The sequence below is a fragment of the Prionailurus viverrinus genome, chromosome B4 (assembly GCF_022837055.1).
Source record: "Prionailurus viverrinus isolate Anna chromosome B4, UM_Priviv_1.0, whole genome shotgun sequence".
Lineage (NCBI taxonomy): Eukaryota > Metazoa > Chordata > Mammalia > Carnivora > Felidae > Prionailurus > Prionailurus viverrinus.
Genome location: NC_062567.1, coordinates 132,276,001 through 132,295,767, shown reverse-complemented (window position 1 = coordinate 132,295,767; position 19,767 = coordinate 132,276,001). Strand labels below are relative to the sequence as shown.

Below are 19,767 nucleotides of genomic sequence, written 5' to 3'. Positions count from 1 at the left end.
GAGGGATGTTAAGAGGAGAAGGCCAGGGTGAGGACCTGGGCTTGATAAGCTTTGGGGTCCTTCTCAACCCTTACAGTCTAAGGGTCCAGGAATCTTGGATTCTATTGTTTCCTGATTCGGTTATCTTATCTCCCTAGGTGTCAGCCTATAGTCTCATCATTCCATGATTTCATGGTTCCTCTGGGCAGCTTCTAGCAAAGAGATAATTATGATTCTGACTCACTACCCAGCCTATCAACAAAGGCATCCAGACCGTAAGAGACCACCATGAGCCTGATAAGTGGTCAAGCTGCAGCATCTTACCTTCTTGGGAAGGTGGCTCTGTCTTCTCTGGAGCTGACAGGAGGTTGAGGCTCATGTCATAGAGGAAACTGGAACATACCTGATTTAGATCTGAGTGACTTAGAGGGTGGAAAGGAAAAGAGAACAAGAGAGAAGACATTGCTACTTTGGCTGGGACAGCATTATCCCTGCCATATACTGGGACACCACTGCCTTGTGCCAGAGCCCAGTGAAACTCTAACCACGGCCCGGGAGGAAGAGTTCTGGAGGTGGCTGTGAATAATAAATATGGAACCCGCTGCTACAGCTGTAACTTAGGCACATAGGCATTCGCTAAAATTTTACTGAAAAAATAAATCAGGGAGGGCTACCGAACCCCAATTTAACGAAACATAAAACAAAAAAAGTGCTCCTAGTTCAGGAAAGGCCTTGAGAGTCCTGGAAAAAAAAAAAGGAAGCTGTTGAACCCAAGATGGGTAGTCAAGGTATTCCTTCCTGAAGGCTGCGCGTTCCACTCAGAGATATGCAAGGAGAGCTAGATACTATATTGTGGTCATCTTGCAGGCTGTAGGCAATAACAAATGGAATCTGTCAAGTAAATGCAGAGACAGCTGGCAAATCATAAATGGGAAGGAACAGAAGATTACTCTAGAAACTTAACAAGACAGAGACTGAAGTAGCCACCTCTTGACTTTGAACCTCTCTACATTTCCTCTGGAAATGGTGGGCTGGCAGCAACCAGCACGTGGCTCTGTCTTTGTGGGCACTGCTTTCATTACCCTCTGAGGGCTTCTGTCTCCCCATTTGTAAACTGAGGAGTTAGACAAATGATCTCCAAGAGCCCTTCCAGTTTTGATGTAACAGGTGCCTGTCCAAGTATCACATGGAATGAGTGTCTTACCAGAACCAGATGAAATAAAAGCTACAGGAGCATGTCCAGCTCACACCACCAGGTGCTGAGCAATTCCGACATGGTGTCAATCCTCCCCATGGTCCTATGACTAAACCACACCAGTCAGAAATTTCCACTTGTCCAGACAAGGACACTGGCGCCTGAAACCATACATACCTTAGGCTGCTGCAGAACCTGGCCTTCAGTTCCAGGGTTAATCGTATGAAAGATGAGGAAGCTTGAGAAGTAGGAAGAAAGCAGAAAGCAATTTAAACCAGACTCGTTACAGAAATTCTCAAAGTTGAGTGGTACCAAAGAGTACTAATTTTGGAGTCATGTAGACTTAGGTTCAAAATTTGCTCCGACAATACTACTAGGGTCATCCTGGAACACGTATTTAACTTCTCTGTGACTCGGTTTCAATATCTATACCTCACAGGTTGTTGTGAAGCTGAGTAAGATAAGTGTACATAGACTATCTAACAAATTCCTAGCACTGCACTGTGGAGTAGGTGTTGAATAAATGTTCATCTTCCATTATAATCTGGGACGTTTGACAATGACCTAGGAAAGACATATCTGCTTGTTCTATCCCTTCTTCCAACGTTGTAGAAAATAACCCAGTTTCAGACTCAGGAAGAACAAAGGGTAGTCACTGCTTTATCCCCATCTCTGAATGCCTGTGGGGAAGGACTGGTTCTCACGCCTGAGGTCAGGTAACAGGTTCTGTGTTAGTTGATGACCCTGGCCCAGGCCCCTGCACTACCTGCCTCCTCCCAGTCTCCCCACATCCTGCGCCAAGCTTCCCTGTCAAATCTGACTTCTGTCCTGCCCATCCTGCGCCCCTATAAAAGCAGGAGTCTAGACAAGAACATCAAGAGGTCCCACTGCACCAGCTTCAGACTTGGGGACAATCTGTGTTCTATCCTGGGGCTAAAGCATATGGCAGGAAATTCATCCCTCAGAGTTTCACAGCAACTTTCTGGGACACACTTCAACTCATGACTCCCTCCAGGGAGGGGACACACAGGGTTCCTGCTGGAAGGGGCTCTTGGCCCAGTATCTCAGGGACCCAGAGTTTCTCCACCCCCTATTCAGGGCCTCTGCCCCCTCTTGGCTGGCACTGCCTGCTTCCTTCTTTTCTCTTGCAGGTTGGGCCCCAATCCTGTTCTATCTGCATAGATCTCCCTGTACACAACCATTCTCCACACCCCTTCCTCTCTGCCACTGCTCCCCAGAGATCTACACTTCTGAAGTTGCACCCATCCAACATCCCAAGACTGGATCTTCTTGGCTCTTGAAGTATGGCAGACAGAAAGAGTGGATGGAAGGAAGAAAAGAAGTATAGGTCAGTTATCATAATAACTAAGAGGTAGAATCATTCAGGAGACATATATATATGTGTGTGTGTGTGTGTGTGTGTGTGTGTGTGTGTGTGTGTGTGTGTATATAATAATCTCATGTAATTCTATTATCACCATGTCTAGCTAAAGACACTAGAAACAAAAAATTAATTTGTCCAATGTCAATAAGTAAGGAGGGGGTAAGAATCTCAACCCACAAGAGCTAATGACAAAGGTCCTGCTTTTTCCCCCTCTTCCACACAGCCTCTCACTCTCTCCTAGAAGCTCCCACTTCCACTTTCTATGAGAAATAGCTTCAGCTTCCTAAGGGTTTCCTGTCTTCTGTTCTTTGCCTGGACAGAACAAAGATCTCTCTGAGCTGTGACAAGGGACCTCCCCAGGATGACCTAGACTATTAATCAGAAACTCCCTCAATATCCCAAATCAAATTGTGAGGCAATTGCAAAAGGCATGCCCCTCATCACCCCAGCTCTGGATCCAGCCCCCTTCTTCTTTCCAAGGACCTTGCTCTACTGAGGAGCAGGAGGTCTCTATTGCTCCTTTCTATCAGCTACTAATCAGAATAAGTGTTTCTAGTGTTGGAGGGTAAAAAAAAACTCTAATTTCATGTTCCCTTCCAATTATACCCCCATTTCTCACCTCCTCTCATACCAAACTTACCCAAAGAGATGTCTATCCTGTCTCTACTGCCTCACCTTGCATTCACTCTTCAGTTTACTACAGTCTGGCATCCACCCCAACTATGTCTCAGAAACTGCTCTGGCCAAGGTCACCAACAGCCTCCATGATGCCAAATCCAATGAACATATTTCAGTCCTCATCTTCCTTGACCTCTGGGATGCATTTGACACATCAACCACTCCCAAATCTACAAAACTCTCTTGCTTGGCTTTTCTAATGTCATACGCTTCTGGTTTTCTCCCTACTTCTCCAACTGTCCCTTACCAGTGTCCTTTAGTGTTTCCTCCTTCTCGTGGCCATTAAAATGTTGCCCTTGATTCTGTCCTGGTTCCCTCTAATCATCTCATTTTACACACTCCCTTGAAGGATTTCAGCTGCTTCCCACTAGACAGTTGGCCCCACAAGGACAGGGTTCTATTTTGTTCACTGCTGCATCCTCAGCCCCAGGACGGCGCCTTTCATGAAGTAAGTGCCCAATCAGTATTTGTTGAGTTAATGAAAGGCTAGATACTGAAGACTTGCATATCTGTATCTAAAGACCAGATCTTTCTCCTGACTTCAGTCACGGTCAATCACCTACCTAACCTCTCTGCTGGGACGTCTCACAGGCATCTCACGCTCATCCTGACCCAAACCGATCACATCCTCTACTGCCTTTCCAAATCAGATCCTCCTATGGTGAGCCTTCTCTTGATAAAAATCACCACCATCCACCTAGATGGCAGCCAAAACCCAAGGCATTACCCTGAGCTGTTCCCTCTCTCTCCTGCCCCACATCCAACTGCTGCACCCACTCCCAACACTTCGTTTAGTTCCTATCACAACCTGAGTTAATGCAAGAGGTTAAACTATTGTCTGTAGTCTTGCCTCCCTCTCACTCATGGTCCACACTGATCCAAAAAGGATCTTTCTAAATCAGAAAGCTGAGCCTATAACTCGCCTTCTTTTAGACTCAAAACTCCTAGGATAAAGTCCAGATTCCTCACATGGCCAACAAAGCCCTGCATGACTGAGTCCTGGCTACTCCTTTGTGGTAGATTTTCCACTGCCTACTATGTGATAGGAATAAAAGAAGACATTAAATGGCAATGATAAGACGCAAGCATACCATCGAGATGCAGAAAAAATCAGGCTCCAGAGCCACATTCTCTGAATTTGAATCCTGGGCACACCACTTCCAGTGTGACCCTGGGCAAGTTATTCAACCTCTCTGAGCTTCAGTATGCTTCTCCATAGAATGAAGATAATCATAGTACATACTCCCTTGGGTTTTTATGAGAACTAAATGAATTAATACATGTAAGGCACTTAAAACAGTATCTGACAATAATAAGAGTGTCATAAGTATTAGTTATCATTATTACTATATTTCTCTCTCCTCCCTTTTCTGTTTTTGGCTATTTTCCCTTCCCATTTTCACCATCACTCCTACTTTCTAAGGAAAATAAAGGAGACTCTGACTCTGACTCCTAGGCTTATTCTACATGGTGAAGTATTTATAGTGTGACAACAGGACAAGTGAGAAAGGAAGGTTTACACTTGAGGAGGCAAAATGGCTAGTCAGAGAAGAAAATAAATAGATTCAAGAAGGCCTGGAGAAGGCCAAGGGAGTCAACAGCCCACTGGGGTTCAGTTTCCGGAAGGCACTTCAGCGCACAGACAGCAGCTTTCACAGAGTGCCACCACTCCCCCAGAAGGCATGTGGAAGTACGTGGGGACGTTTTCCAGGTGTCACAGTAACTGGGGGTACTTCTGACATTTAGTACTCAGGAGTCAGAGATGCTGAACATCCTGTGAGGTCTGAGGGAATGTGAAGGATGAGGGCAATGCGGAAAGATGCATGTTGTGGACTCTGAACTGGAACCTCCTTGATATTCTGAGAGAGGTATCAATAAATTTGAAAACTTAATTTTTAGTACCTTTGATTGTTGAATGGTATTCCCTCTCACTGAACACTGGAAAGAGTGCAGATATTGATTCTGAGTGATTATGTAAACCTCCTGCCCACAGGTTATGCTCTCTTTGAGCATAAGCACCTGCCTCCCTCCCAACTTCCATACTTGCCTACCGAGCTTCTTGGAGAATTTCTCCTTCATGTGGGGAACGATGACAAAGAGACTGTGTAGAATCGAGAGGAAAACTTCCATCAAGTTTGGGTGGGTGGCCTGCTCTGAGTGCCTCTGCAAAGAACCAAGAGGGAGAACACAGCCCACCGGGACTGAGCCTCTGAAGAAGAAAGCATTGGCAAAACTGGCATCAAATCAAGCAACAACAGACCAACCCCTTTCACTTGAAGGGCACAAGAAGAGCTAGGGAACCTGAAGTCACAAGCTTGCATCCAAGAGTTATACCCACCACTTAATAAGTTGTGTAAGACATATTACCTTTCTGGGCCTCTGTACCAAAAAGAATAAAACATGGCCTACCTCCTGGAAACAAATGAAATCTGATGTGTAAAAAGTACTTTTTAAGCTATAATGCACAATAACACTCAAGTTCCTATGACTATAGCCATTTAGTAATAATCATATACTTTACAAACTGTCTTCACATTTATTTTTCATGGGATCTTTGAACAGTCAGTCATGAGGCAGCCTGATGTAGCAGACAGAGCTCTGGATTAAGAGTAGAGAAACCTGGATTCAAGACCAAGCTCTACACAAAGTTGCTGTGTGCCCGTGGGTCAGCCACCCCCTCCCCTCTTGGTGTCTCATTTCCCTACCTGTAAAAGCTTGGATATCAGAGACATGATTCTTATAGATATCTTTCCTTTTATTTATTTATTTTTAAGTAGGCTTCATGCCCAGCATGGAGTCCAACACAGGGCTTGAATTTATGACTATGAGATCAGGACCTAGGCTGAAATCAAGAGTCAGACACCTAACTGACAGAGCCACTCAGGCGCCTCATTCCCTTTGGTTTTTAAACCAAAAAAAATTTTAATTAGAAAGGTAATAATGCTCATTAAAGAAATGTGTAAAATATGGGAAAGTAGAAAGCAAGAATAAAATAATTCTATCCTCTAGTTCTAGATCTGACTCTTAACGCTTCCTAAGTCTAGGAAGAAGGCAGAGCAGATGAGGAAACTAATGTGAACTGCCCAAGTGTTACTGCTCCTGAGTACCAATCAGAGCATGCACGCAGCCCATGGCTTCTGACAGTTACCCACCTGAAGACCCTGGCATGCTGGCTCAAAGGCTTCTTCAAAGAGGTTCTCTGTCCCCAGAACCAGAGGATGCCTCCCTGCTGCCACCTACTGTTCCCAGTAGGTATTTGGAGGTGCCCTGACTAAAAGGGACCTCTCACAGGTTCACAGGATGACCAAACCTCAAAGAGGAGACGACTCATCCAAAGTCATCAGAGCAGTCAGCAGCTCCGGATCCAGATCTTCCTACCACCACTATCTCAAGTCAGCTCAAAACGAAGCTCTTTAGGACCAGGTCTCTCTTCAGAATGGCCAAATCTCATTTTACAGAATACATATGGGTTCTTTAGTGAGGCCTAAATCAGACATTCACCACTGCTCTTTACTAATCATAAGAATGCATGGGTTCAAATCTCAGCACTGTTGTGCACTTGCTTTGCAACTGTTGTAACAAGACAACTTCATCTTTCACTTGGGGATATTATAGCACCCATCTCACACAGTCATTGGGATGATCAAATTAGGTAATGAATACGAAGCATTTATCACTCCATAAACACTACCTATTTATTTTATTGTTACTGCTTTATACTTTTACTTAAGAGGCATCTGTTGGTTTACAATGAAACACTACATCTTGGGTTTTTGGTGGGGGGCGGTTAAGATTTAAAAAAAATTTTTAAGTAATCACTACACCCAATGGGGGGCTCAAACCCATAACCCCAAGACCAAGAATCACACTCTCCACTAAATGAGACAGCCAGGTGCCCCACGCTTTGTTTTCTTTTTTTTTAAGAAAAGGAAAACTGGCTGAGAAACAGTACTACCGAGACCCTCCAAAGGTCTGGTTGAGTACTCGCTGCCTATGTCTCTCAGCTTGGCTCAATCTCACATTCTCCTCTACAAACTTCATGCTATGTGTGTCCCAGAGGAACCCACCATCACCATGGGGATACAAAGGGAGTCACAGGCACTGAGAAGAAATTCTGAGAAGGCCTCCAAAGTGTCTTCCTTCTCGGCTCCAGGAGCTGTGAATGGATTCTCGTGGGCTGAAGGCTCACTCTGGAATTCCATAGCCAACCTAAGAAATCAATGTGTGAGCATATCCATACTACCTATACAACATAAAGGTTAGAAGCATCCTCTCAGAGGGACGCCTGAGCTCAGGGTCCAGGGAAAGTATCCCCATCAGCAGATCTGGAGAAAATTTAAGAGGACTCAATGAGGGAGGACCTGGTCCTTGGATGCCTCTCCAGTTTTGTGCTCCCCACCCCCTCTCTCATAATACATGATTCTTCTACCTTATCACATGTACTTCCCTGAACATACCATGCTACTTGCTGTTTTATATCTCTTTCCCTTTATATATGCTGCTCTCTCTACCAGGAATGCCTTCCCCACATTGTGACACCCTAATGAATTCCATATATATATATATATATATATATATATATATATATATATATATGCAAAACTGCCTCTTCCCCACGACACCGTGAGGTCCTTGTGGCCAGAGGGCAATCTGATTTATCTTTCTACTCCCACTGTCTAGCCACAGGCCTGACATAGAGTAGATATGACAAATTTTGTTAATATGAACTAAATTAGTCCAACCGGCATTTAGCAAACACCTATAGGGCTTCGTTATTTGGGAAGAAGAACAAAGCCAAATGAGACACATTCATGAGTCTCACGTACAAGGAGACTCATTGTATAGTAACAAAAACTTCACCAGGAGGGAATCTTTAGAAGTCTCCTACTCCTGCTCCTCTTCCTCAAATCACCTCTACACACCCCTCCACATACACACATCTCCAACCTCTGCCCCAGCCAAAGTCCTCTCACTATGCAGCAAAGCATCAGAAATCAAGTGTTGCTTCTAGAATTTCATCCTTCATCTGACTCTTTTCCACTCCCACCCTCTATAATACTGCCTCAGACCACAGAGGGTCCCTCACCTGCAGGCATTTCTAAATCCCTCCAGAGTGTTCAGGAGGAACTTTCCCCTTCGCAGAATGGCCTTGTTCGAATCTCTACTGGAGGCATGGCCCTGAGGTGAGAAGGAGAGGTGGGCACTGTTAGTCAAGTACCTACTCTGTGTCTCAATCTGTGCTTAGAGGACTATAGACCTCTTCCTCTCACACCGGAGTCTGGCATTTCCACACACCTAACACTTTCCAGGGCATCTTGATTATATCCTCACAAATCTAGTCACCTAATAGCTCTTTTAAAAATGGTAGAAGAGGGAAAATTAACCATCTGTCCCCCTGTGAACCACAGGACTGGCTCTTGTTCTATTTTATGTATATACACACACACACACACACACACACACACACACACACATATTCTATTATACATATATTCTATTATATATATATTTATATATATATTTTATATATATAAAAGCTGTCACAGGCTGTTGGACATTAGTCTAAGTGGCTATAATACCCATATCAGTTGCTCCAACACACATGAAACTCCCACCCCATCACGTATGCAAAGCTTAGTTTTCAAAGTTAATTTTGAAAGACATAACCAGCATTCACATTAACTGTATCCTTTCTGCTATGTTCAGTCCATGAACCATTAAAAGCCAATAACTGCAATACATTGCATATCAGTCAGATTCTTTCTAAGATTCTAGTGAATCCATCCTTAAATAATTTTGTGAGCACGTTTACCATAACTGCTTGGATGATATAAAAAACAAAGTGGTATAGTGTAGTAGGTTTGGGTACAAATACCCTGGGATTTACTATCTAAATTCAGGTACTTGCTAATTTTGGACCTTAGAGAAAAATTATTTAATCCTGTGGCTTCAGTTTCCAAATATTTAAAAACGAGGATAGCAGTTATTAAGCTTTAAAGCTCTTCAGTGAGGGAAAAAAAAATCTCATTATAGATATGTGTGCATGAGAAAAAGCTACAAAGAGTCATAAAAAGGTAAGGCAATTATCTTCTTAAAACACATTACAGCATGATCTTCAGAAGGAACAAGCTGCATGCAGTGTACTGACCAGGGGCCTCCTGTTCAGTGGAGTCTGGGAAAAATCTGCACACCGGTTCAGCATGGCTTCAAGCAAGGCCCGCAGTTCCCTATACTGCACAGGGAGAGCACTCTGGTGGTCCTTCCTGCAGCCAGAGAGACAAAAGCAGGCTTAGGGTAAGGTAAAGGTAGTCCAAGATACCCTCAGGTTCTCAGGCAAGGGGGCGGGGGGCAGTGTGATGGGTCCAGGATTTGATCTGATAAAAATACTTGTTCCAACACTTGTCTAGCTGCATGACTTTGTGCAGATTCCTCATCCTCCCTAACCCTCAGTTTTCTCATCTATTAAATGAGAGATCATAGTACTTTCCTCATAAAATTATTTTAAGGATCAAATTAGATAAAGCACTTAGAATGATGCTTAATAGATAGTAAGCCCTTATAAATGGCAGCTATGACTATTACTGTTGTTATTAAGTAGACAGGGTTTTCTCACAGAGAAGAACCTCCTGGTGAAGAAGTATTATCTAGAACTGAAGGTGCATCAAGAGATGTATATGGCCACTGTCCTCAACTTAGTGATAAGCTCTCTTGGAGAAGAGAGATCAAATTTGCTCTGTTACCTTGATAAGGAAAACCACAATCAACAGGTAAATGTTATCAGGACTCAGACTTTATTTCAGAATAGGGAAGAACGTTCTAAGAGTCAAACTCTATACAGGTAAAGGGGAAAATCTAGGAGGAGTGACTCCCCATTCTTAGAAACTATAAGCAAAAACTAGAAACTACTTTTGGAGATTCAATCATTGTGAGTATGGGATAAATATAGAAAGTAACACTTAGGGTCCATTTGAGCCTTCATATTCCATAGATTCAGGAAGGCAAGAGTCATTGACTAGTCTAATTGTAAGCTCTAAGAGGCCAGAGTCCAGCTACCTAAACAGAGCTAGATGCATTATAAACTGATGATAAATTTTTAAAAAGATGTTAAATGAATGAATGACTACTTGACAGGGTATAAGGTAGCTGCATTTGTTGCCTAGGGATGCTGTAACAAATTGCCACGAACTACATGGCTTAAAACAACAGAAACTTGTGCTCTCATAGTTCTAGGGACCAGAAGTCCGAAATCAAGGCGTCGGTTCCCTCTAAGGGCTCCAGGGAAGAATCCTGCCTTGCCCCCTCAGCTGCTGATGGTTGTCAGCAATCTTTGTCATCCTTTGGCTCACAGCCGAAGTCACATTTCTATGTCTTCTTCACATGGGTACCTTCCCTCTGTGTGTGACTCTTACTATATGTCCGAATCTCCCTCTCCTTATAAGGGCACCAGTCTTTGGATTTAGGAGCCCGTACTGCGTGACCTCATTTTAATTCAATCAAAGGCCCTATTCCCAAATAAGGTCACATTCAGAGGTTATGGGTGAGCATGAATTTTAGAGGGGTGCTATTCAAACCAGCACGGTAACTCAGGAGAAACCTATGTTAACCTTCAGCCGTGGCCCTTTTTTGAACACTGACAGTAATCTGTTGGGCTTTCTAACAGGCACTCGGTTCACTGCATACAGTTAAGGCTTGATTTCCCTTTTTTTCTTCACTTCTAGGAGCTCTAAGCTTCTACCCTACACTGATTGTCAATCCCTAGTTCCGCCATCTTTAAATTCTTTTCAGCAATTCTCCCTCCTCATTCCTCCTTCCAGTTGTGCTTCCCAGAGACCCACTGAACCACACTCTCCCTCAGAGGGAACACCTCAGTAAACCTTCTAGGAAACTAACATGAAAAGTAAAATCATCTTAGGATTAATAACCGCCTCCTACCTAGCACTCTCCACAATTCTGACCTACTCAGCTTTCCCAGCTTCTTCACGCACTACTCCCTTCACACAACCTGCTAGCTAGACTAGCTACTGTACCCTAAGTAATCCCTATACTTCCCCCCCCCCCACATGGTCCTTCCACAAATCTAAATCTCTCTCATCATCCACCTCCTGCCTGAAAGGAGCTACCAGTCCCCTATAACACTAGCCTCCTGGGAGACCTCCAGTTCTGCATGAACACCTCTAACTGACACTGCTCTTATTCTGTACCTTTGTTACTCTGTTGGTTTCTCATCTCACCCTCACTGAGATTCATGCCCCAGATTTAGAGATTCAAATCCAGGAAAGGACAAAGGGGAAAAAGAGACAGACTGAAGTCATTGTAATATAAATGTTATTTTTTGCTTCCATTTTTAGAACGAACCTAGAGTCAAATCACAAAGACTTCAATATAGTCACAAAGAGACTATAAATATTAACCTTTACCATGTAAAATTAAAGGTACAGCTGGCTGACATTGAGAAGTAGAAGGTAGAGAGGAGAGGAGAAAGGAAAAGTTGTACGCTAATATACTCAGCTAACCAAGTGGGGAGTCAAGAGAAAGCTCTTCAAGTTGAGGGAACAAGAAATACAAGGTTTTTTTTTGTTTTTTGTTTTTTAATTTTTTTTTCCAATGTTTATTTATTTTTGGGACAGAGAGAGACAGAGCATGAATGGGGGAGGGGCAGAGAGAGAGGGAGACACAGAATCGGAAACAGGCTCCAGGCTCTGAGCCATCAGCCCAGAGCCCGACGCGGGACTCAAACTCACGGACCACAAGATCGTGACCTGGTTGAAGTCGGACGCTTAACCGACTGCGCCACCCAGGCGCCCCAAGAAATACAAGTTTTAAGTATACTATTTAAAGGTTTGAAAACATAAAATATTATGTTGGCAAAAATGCCAAGGAAATGTAGAGAAGACAAAATAACATGAACTAAATCTTGGTCTTTCTTACTGGTGATTCAATGAATAATGTCCTAAATTGACAAAGTAGCACCATTATAAGCATATTGTTTAGATGTAGGGAGATAATCACCAGAATTAAAACCAAAATGAATTAAAGTTAGTTTCCTTTAGGAAGTGGGGACAGGAGACTGTTCTTTTCCATTATATACCTGTATATTTTATTTTTTATTATTTGAATATATTACTTTGTTAGAGTTTTAGAAGGGAAAACATGGAAGCAGAATTTATTCAAGTTTCCTCCATTACTTTTTTTCAAGATATCCAGCATCTTTCTAAGTTATAATTTCCATCCTGACCCTAAGATCTCTTAGTCTTACCATCTATTTTGACATCCTTCATTTATATACTATCTTCCAGAAATGAGGCTTATAGTAGTAAACAAACTGACATGGTCCCTGATCTTCTGGAGATTATTATTATAATAAGGAGAGACACAACACAAAAGAATAAACAAGAACATCAAGTGTTTGATAGGTGCTATATAACAACCTAATGGATTAGTTAGGGAAGGAGGCTCTGAATGCGACCTGAATGATAATGGGAAGAAGCCACTCATGCAAAGATTTTCGGAAAGAACATTTTAGGCAAAAATAACAATTAGTAGAAAGGAAGTAGGAGAAAAATCTTGACTAAAAGTTTTAAAAAATTACATCCATGAAATAAATAGAATAAAATGCTATGTAAAGACATGCAGATGGGGTGTCTGGCTGGCTCAGTGGGGTATGAGATTCTTGATCTCAGGGTCATGAGTTCAAACCCCACATTGGGCATAGAGCTTACTTAAAAAAAAATTAAGGGGTACCTGGGTGGCTCAGTTGGTTAAGCATCTGATCTTGATTTCAGCTCAGATCATGACCTCATGGTTTGTGGGTCCAAACACCACATCAGGCTCTGTGCTGACAGCACGACGTCTGCTTGGGATTCTCTCTCTCTTCCTCTCTCTCTGACCCTCCCTCACTCATATGCTCTCTTTCTCTCAAAATAAATAAATAAACATTTTTAAAAGTTAAAAAAATGCAGAGAATTGGAAAGAACTCTTCCAAATTAAATATGAAAGCAGAAATAAAACACACAAATGAAGGGATGAAAGATAAAGTCAATTGGGGCACCTGGGTGGCTCAGTCAGTTGAGTGTCTGACTTCAGCTCAGGTCATGATCTCACAGCTCGTGAGTTCGAGCCCTGCATCAGGCTCTGGGCTGACAGCTTAGAGCCTGGAGCCTGCTTCAGATTCTGTGTGTGCATCTCTCTCTCTGCTCCTCCCCCGCTCACGCTTTCTCTCACTTTTTCAAAAATAAACATTAAAAAAAATTTCAAGAAACATAAAGTCAATAAAATTTCCCAGAAACTAGTGCATAATGAAAAAAAAAAAAAAAAAGAAAAGCTTTCAGAAAACAAAGAAAATTAAAGGACCCATCCAGAATGTCCAACATTGGAATGGCAGTTCCAGAAAGAGAGTACAGAGTAAATAACGTACTGGAAAGAAAAAATTCATGAAAATTTCCCTTGCACCAAAAACCATAAAATACCTAGGAATAAACCTAACCAAAGATGTGAAAAACATATATACTAAAAACTATAGAAAGCTTATTAAAGAAACTGAAGATGACACACAAAAAAATGGAAAAACATTCCATGCTCATGGATTGGAAGAACAAATATTGTTAAAATGTCAACACTACCCAAAGCAATCTACATATTCAATGCAATCCCTATCAAAATAACACCAGCATTCTTCACAGAGCCAGAAAAAACAATCCTAAAATTTGTATGGAACCAGAAAAGACCCCGAATAGCCAAAGCAATCTTGAAAAAGAAAACCAAAGCAGGAGGCATCACAATTCCAGACTTCAAGTTATACTACAAAGCTGTAATCAAGACAGTATGGTACTGGCACAAAAACAGACACATAAATCAATGGAACAGAATAGAGAACCCAGAAATCGACCCACAAACATATGGCCAACTACTTTGACAAAGCAGGAAAGAATATCCAAGGAAAAAAGCCTCTTCAGCAAATGGTGCTGGGAAACTGGACAGCAACATGCAAAAGAATGAACCTGGAACCACTTTCTTACACCATACACAAAATAAACTCAAGATGTATGAAAGACCTAAACGTAAGACAGGAAGCCATCAAAATCCTAGAGCAGAGAACAGGCAACAACCTCTGACCTCGGCCACAGCAACTTCTTACTTGACATGTCTCCGGAGACAAGGGAAACAAAAGCAAAAGTGAACTATTGGGACCTCATCAAGATAAAAAGCTTCTGCACAGCAAAGGAAACAATCAGCAAAACTAAAAGGCAACCGATGGAATGGGAGAAGATATTTGCAAATGACATATAAGATAAAGAACTTATCAAACTCAACACCCCCCCCCCAAAAAAAAAAAAAAAACTAGTGAAATGGGCAAAAGACATGAATGGATACTTTTCCAAAGAAGACATCCAGAAGGCTAACAGACACATGAAAAAATGGTCAACATCATCCATCATCAGGGAAATACAAATCAAAACTACAATGAGATACCAACTCACACCTGTCAGAATGGTTAAAATTAACAACTCAGGCAACAACAGATGTTGGCAAGAATGCGGAGAAAGGGGAACCCTTTTGCACTGCTTGTGGGAATGCAAACTGGTGCAGCCACACTGGAAAAAAGTATGGAGGTTCCTCAAAAAGTTAAAAATAGAACTATCCTACAACCCAGCAACTGCACTACTAGATAATTATTCAAAGGACACAAAAATGCTGATTCGAAGGGGCACATGCACCCCAATGTTTATAGCAGCACTATCAACAATAGCCAAAGTATGGAAAGAGCCCAAATGTCCATCAACTGATGAATGGATAAAAAAGATGTGGTATATATATTTAATGGAATATTACTCAGCGATGAAAAAAAATGAAATCTTGCCATTTGCAACAACGTGGATGGAACTAGAGTGTATTATGCTAAGTGAAATAAGTCAGTCAGAAGAAGATAAATATCATATGATTTCACTCATATGTGGGATTTAAGATACATAATAGATGAATATATAGGAAGGGAAGTAAAAATAATATAAAAACAGAGAGGGAGACAAACCATAACAGACTCCTAAATACAGAGAACAAACTGAAGGTTGCTGGTGGGGTGTTAGGTGGGGGGAAGCGCTAAAGGGGTCAGGGGCATTAAGGGGGACACTGGTTGGGAAGAGCACTGGGTGTTAAACGTAAGTGATGAATCACTAAAGTCTATTCCTGGAAAAAATATATATATATATACATATACATATAATATATATATATACATATACATATAATATATATATATATATTATTGAAATAAATAAATAAATAGGAAGGAAGGAAGGAAGGAAGGAAGGAAGGGAAGATTGATTGATTCCCTGACCCAAAGGACAAGTACCTCCCAGAAGCTTCCCTGACTTGACCTGGCCTGGGGGACATGCAGAGGTAGAAAGTTCAGCCCACCTGAGTCTCTCACCTCAGAAAGGCAGAAATGGCCTTCACTGCCTCAGCAGCCACTTCCAGCACAGGGCTATTTACTGCCTCTTGGAGGGCACGGCCAGCATCTCTACACATGGTTGAGCTTGTGAACAGTTTGATCTCCTCTGGCTGCCTAAGAAATGGTAAATGAGCAATGAGTAAGTGAATGCCTATCACTGACTCCACCTTCTTTCCTTCTCCAGTCTGGCTCCTACAGGTCGATTTCACATCACTTTGCTCACCGAGTGAGGATCTCAGCAAAAAGCAGCAGGCCCTCCTTATGTAGCTCTGTGTTGTTCATCCGCAGGCTTCCCTGTAGGCTCCTCACCACTGACTCAATCCCTATTTCAAAATGACATGGCAGAGGCCAAGGATCAGTAGTTGGTAGTTTCTTCAATGCCTGCCCAGGAGAAGTAAGAGGTTCTGGGTAGCACATTTTTGCTGGTGACCCCTCATGGAGAGGCCCTGACAAGGTTGAACTGATGGGATGGGACTGTGAGATCTTTGAGGGCGGGCCCTTATCTGATTCATCTCTGTCTCCCTGAAACCCAGCACAAGCCATAGCACAGGCCCTGGTACTCGAGGTATTCAGTGAACGTCTACTGACCAAGTTGTGCCTTTTCTACTAGACACACTCCTATTCTTTCTCAAAAGTCAAGTCAGAGCTGTGGGCCTCCACTGAGCTCCCATATCCCCTGTATTTTCCTCTAGCAGAGCCCTAATCAGCTTGTTTATATCTCTCTCCCCTTCCAGAGAACAGGGACCACATTATATGTATCCCTAAATCTCTAGGTCCTAGCCTGGTGCCTGGAATAGAACAGGAGCACAGAATATAAAATGAATGACTGAATGCGCCCTGCCTAAAAATCCAGACAGGATATAAAAAGTCCCAGACAAGGGGCGCCTGGGTGGCTCAGTTGGTTAAATGTCTAACTTCCGCTCAGGTCATAATTTCACATTTCACAGGTTCGAGTCCCGGGTTGGGCTCTGTGCTGACAGCTCAGAGCCTGGAGCCTGCTTCGGATTCTGTATCTCCCTCTCTCTCTCTGCCCTTCCCCAACTTGTTCTCTGTCTCTCTGTCTCTCAAAAATAAATACACATTAAAAAAAAAAAAAAGTCTCTGACAAAGAAGGTATCACCAAGAAGGAAAAGGAAGGGACAGTTTCAAGAAAACTTGAAAGGCTGAATCAGCAAAACTGAGGGATTAACTAGATGGACAGAAAAGGACTGAATCCAAGGCTGAGTAAAGTTGTTCTTAAGGTACAATTGGAATTCATTCGGCAGCTAATAGGAGTGCCTTTTTCTCGCCAAACATAGATACTTCTGTCAATCTGTGAGGGGAACTGTCTGGATATCATTGCTTCCATATGGAATCTGGTAATGAGTTTGGGCTAATAGAGATGACCAGACCCAGCCATCCCTCCAAGGTATAGGCTAGCCCCCCATCATTTTCACTACTACCCAATTTCAAAGTGCTGACCACCCTACCCAGAGCTCATGGAGGACTCACATCACTCACCATACACCGTGTGGCACTTGGAAAAGAAGAGGGGCTCTTCCGCCAGAAGTATCAAGCAGTTATAGCTGAACCAGACGAGCACTTCGCTGGAAGAGGAAAGGTGCTCAAAGAGGAACTCTGGCCGGAAGAGGGGAGAAAACAATGGATGACCATTGCGTGATCACGATCCATTAACTAAAGCTAGGGCCATGGATTCGTTCAGCATCTCACACCTATTACTTCATCTCTTTACACACCCTCTCCATGAGACATGATCATGAATTCACAGATAAGCCTGGAAAATAACCTCAGGGTTAGGATCTAACCTCATCTTTTTAAAAGATGAGGTAACTGAGACCCAGAGAGAGGTACTGTTAGTGGTAGAGGTGGGACTGGAATTCAGGATGGGTAATAGCAGGATGCAGAGAAAAGTTTTTAAAGCCAGAGAGGCTTGATTTCATATCCCTTCTCTGTCAGTGACTAGCCTTATAAATTTACACCAGTCATTTCCCTTCTCTGATCCTCAATTTCCTTATCCATAAAACAGCAGAGATGAGAACCTAAACGTGGCAGCACTTACAGTACACCTCAGGGCATATTTCCTGGTCATGACAAGCCCTCAAGAAACATTAGTTCCCTTTGCTTTCCTGTCCACAGGTCTTTCCACCACCTCACACTAGGTGCTTTTTCCTAGATGGTCAAATAAATGACAAAGATCAGTAACAAATGGCTCAAGGTCATCTAAGAGGTGCATAGCAAGAGGATTCACTTTATGAGGCCTACTTCCTAGAGTCTGTCCTGTACAACTGAGCCTGCCACCAGCCCATCCCTCCAGAATGTATTATCAAAGAACCCCAGTAGCACAGCTACCGCTGTGTGACTCAAGGGTCTCCAGTCAGAACCCCAGGGCCCTCAGAGGAGATTAGATGGAGCTCCCTACCTGGGATGTCGGCATGGATGAAGGCTGGGGCATGCTTCGCTGGGGAGTGGACCAGCACCGCAGTTATACAGTGGGCACTGGCCACCTGCAGAGTCTCATCTCTAGAGAGGAGAAGCTGGAGAAACAGGCAGCAAAAAGTGCTGCAGTCACACCACTGACAGGTAGAGGGTAGCAGCCTGAGTGCCACAGGGCAAGAGCCCAATTCCTCTCTGAATCCCTCCTGCACTAGATGGCATCAGGCACAAGGATGGTACTCAGGGAGAGCAATTCTAGATTATGGAAAGGAGTCTGCCTGAAGAACAGTAGGTGAGAAACAGAACAAAAGAACACAATGGCACTCAAAGGACACTAAAACTGTCACCAGGAAGGGTTTGGGCCTTCATTAACAGAAGTACTTTCACAGCCCTCATCTGGTTTTGATGCTTGCAACAAGCCTGAAACATACCAGGGGAAAGTTCTACCATGAGCCTCACTCTACAGGGTGTGCTGAAAGGAACCAACATAGCAGGCCTGAGACTGTTACCCTTAGAAAGGCCTGTCTATAAGGTTGAACACTGACTGGGTTTGGGAAGTTGGATTTTAGGAGGGCTCCCACCACTCCCTGAACCATTAATATTGACTCTCTGTGACTAAACTATTTGTACAAACAATGTAGTTTATGCTGAATACCTGCTTTTCCTCCTGGGAGTCTGTACAACTTTGGTTGTACTAGGCAGAGGATGCCTACATGATCAGTCTGCCCCCAGTAAAAATCTTGGGCACTGGAACTCTAATAAGCTTCTCTGCCAGGCAACAAATCACATGTGTTGCCACAGTTGATTGCTGAAGGAATAAAGTGCATCTTTGTCTGACTCCACGGAGAGAGGACTCTTAAAAGCTTGTGCCTGGTTGTCCCCCAGATTTCACCCCACACAGCTTTTCTCTTTGCCAATTTTGCTTTGTATTCTTTCACTGTAATAAATAAGAGGCATGAGTATGACTATTTACTGAATCCTGTGAGCCCTCCTAGTGAATCATTGAACCTGGGGGTGGTCTTGGAGACTCTCAACACACAGAGGAAGGAATTAAAGCTCATGGAGGCTAAGTCACTTATTCCAGGCCACATAGCTAGTAAGTGGAAAAGGTAAGGCAGAAACTTATGTCAGCCACATCCAAATTTAGGCATCCTCCTACAACAGAGATGCCTCCTCCATCAAATTTTAGATCAGATTATTCCACTACTCAAAACATTTCAATGAATTTCCAAAGTCCTACTGGACACCATAGCTATCAGAAGTCCTATAGCACTTTCAGAAATCAAGGAAAGGGTTAATTGCAACTACATATTTCTTTTAAGTTTTATTTATTAAGTAGTCTCTATACGCCACCTGGGGCTCAAACTCAAGACCCCGAGATCAAGATCACATGCTCCTCTGACTAAGCCAGCCAGGTGCTCCCAGATTTTAAGTGTAGGAGAAACTGGAATTCTAGGGGAAAATGATGAGTAGAACATATATCATGAGCCACAAAGGAGGGTGTGCCTGGTTTTAGAGCTGCAAAGGAAAACGACCAAGTCACATTCATATCTGGTAGAGAGGCATCTGAGGACTGCAAGCTTAAACCCATCTCAGTTATGTCAGGCTTGAATATGGACACATGATCAGCCTTTCTATTAGTATGCAAAG

At 42.9% G+C, this 19,767-nt stretch overlaps 1 protein-coding gene across 1 annotated transcript in view; it reads right to left on the bottom strand.

The window, feature by feature from the left end:
* Positions 1–19,767, bottom strand: part of MEI1 (meiotic double-stranded break formation protein 1) — a 79,666-nt gene that overhangs the window by 45,115 nt on the left and 14,784 nt on the right. Inside the window, exons 8-17 of the mRNA XM_047866110.1 lie at positions 18,104–18,218; positions 17,185–17,301; positions 15,908–16,007; positions 15,664–15,798; positions 9,385–9,499; positions 8,323–8,414; positions 7,304–7,445; positions 5,288–5,399; positions 1,352–1,412; positions 304–401 (exon numbers count right to left, since the gene is read on the bottom strand). Of these exons, the coding sequence (XP_047722066.1) occupies positions 304–401; positions 1,352–1,412; positions 5,288–5,399; positions 7,304–7,445; positions 8,323–8,414; positions 9,385–9,499; positions 15,664–15,798; positions 15,908–16,007; positions 17,185–17,301; positions 18,104–18,218 (1,087 nt within the window). The remainder of the gene's footprint in view (positions 1–303; positions 402–1,351; positions 1,413–5,287; positions 5,400–7,303; positions 7,446–8,322; positions 8,415–9,384; positions 9,500–15,663; positions 15,799–15,907; positions 16,008–17,184; positions 17,302–18,103; positions 18,219–19,767) is intronic.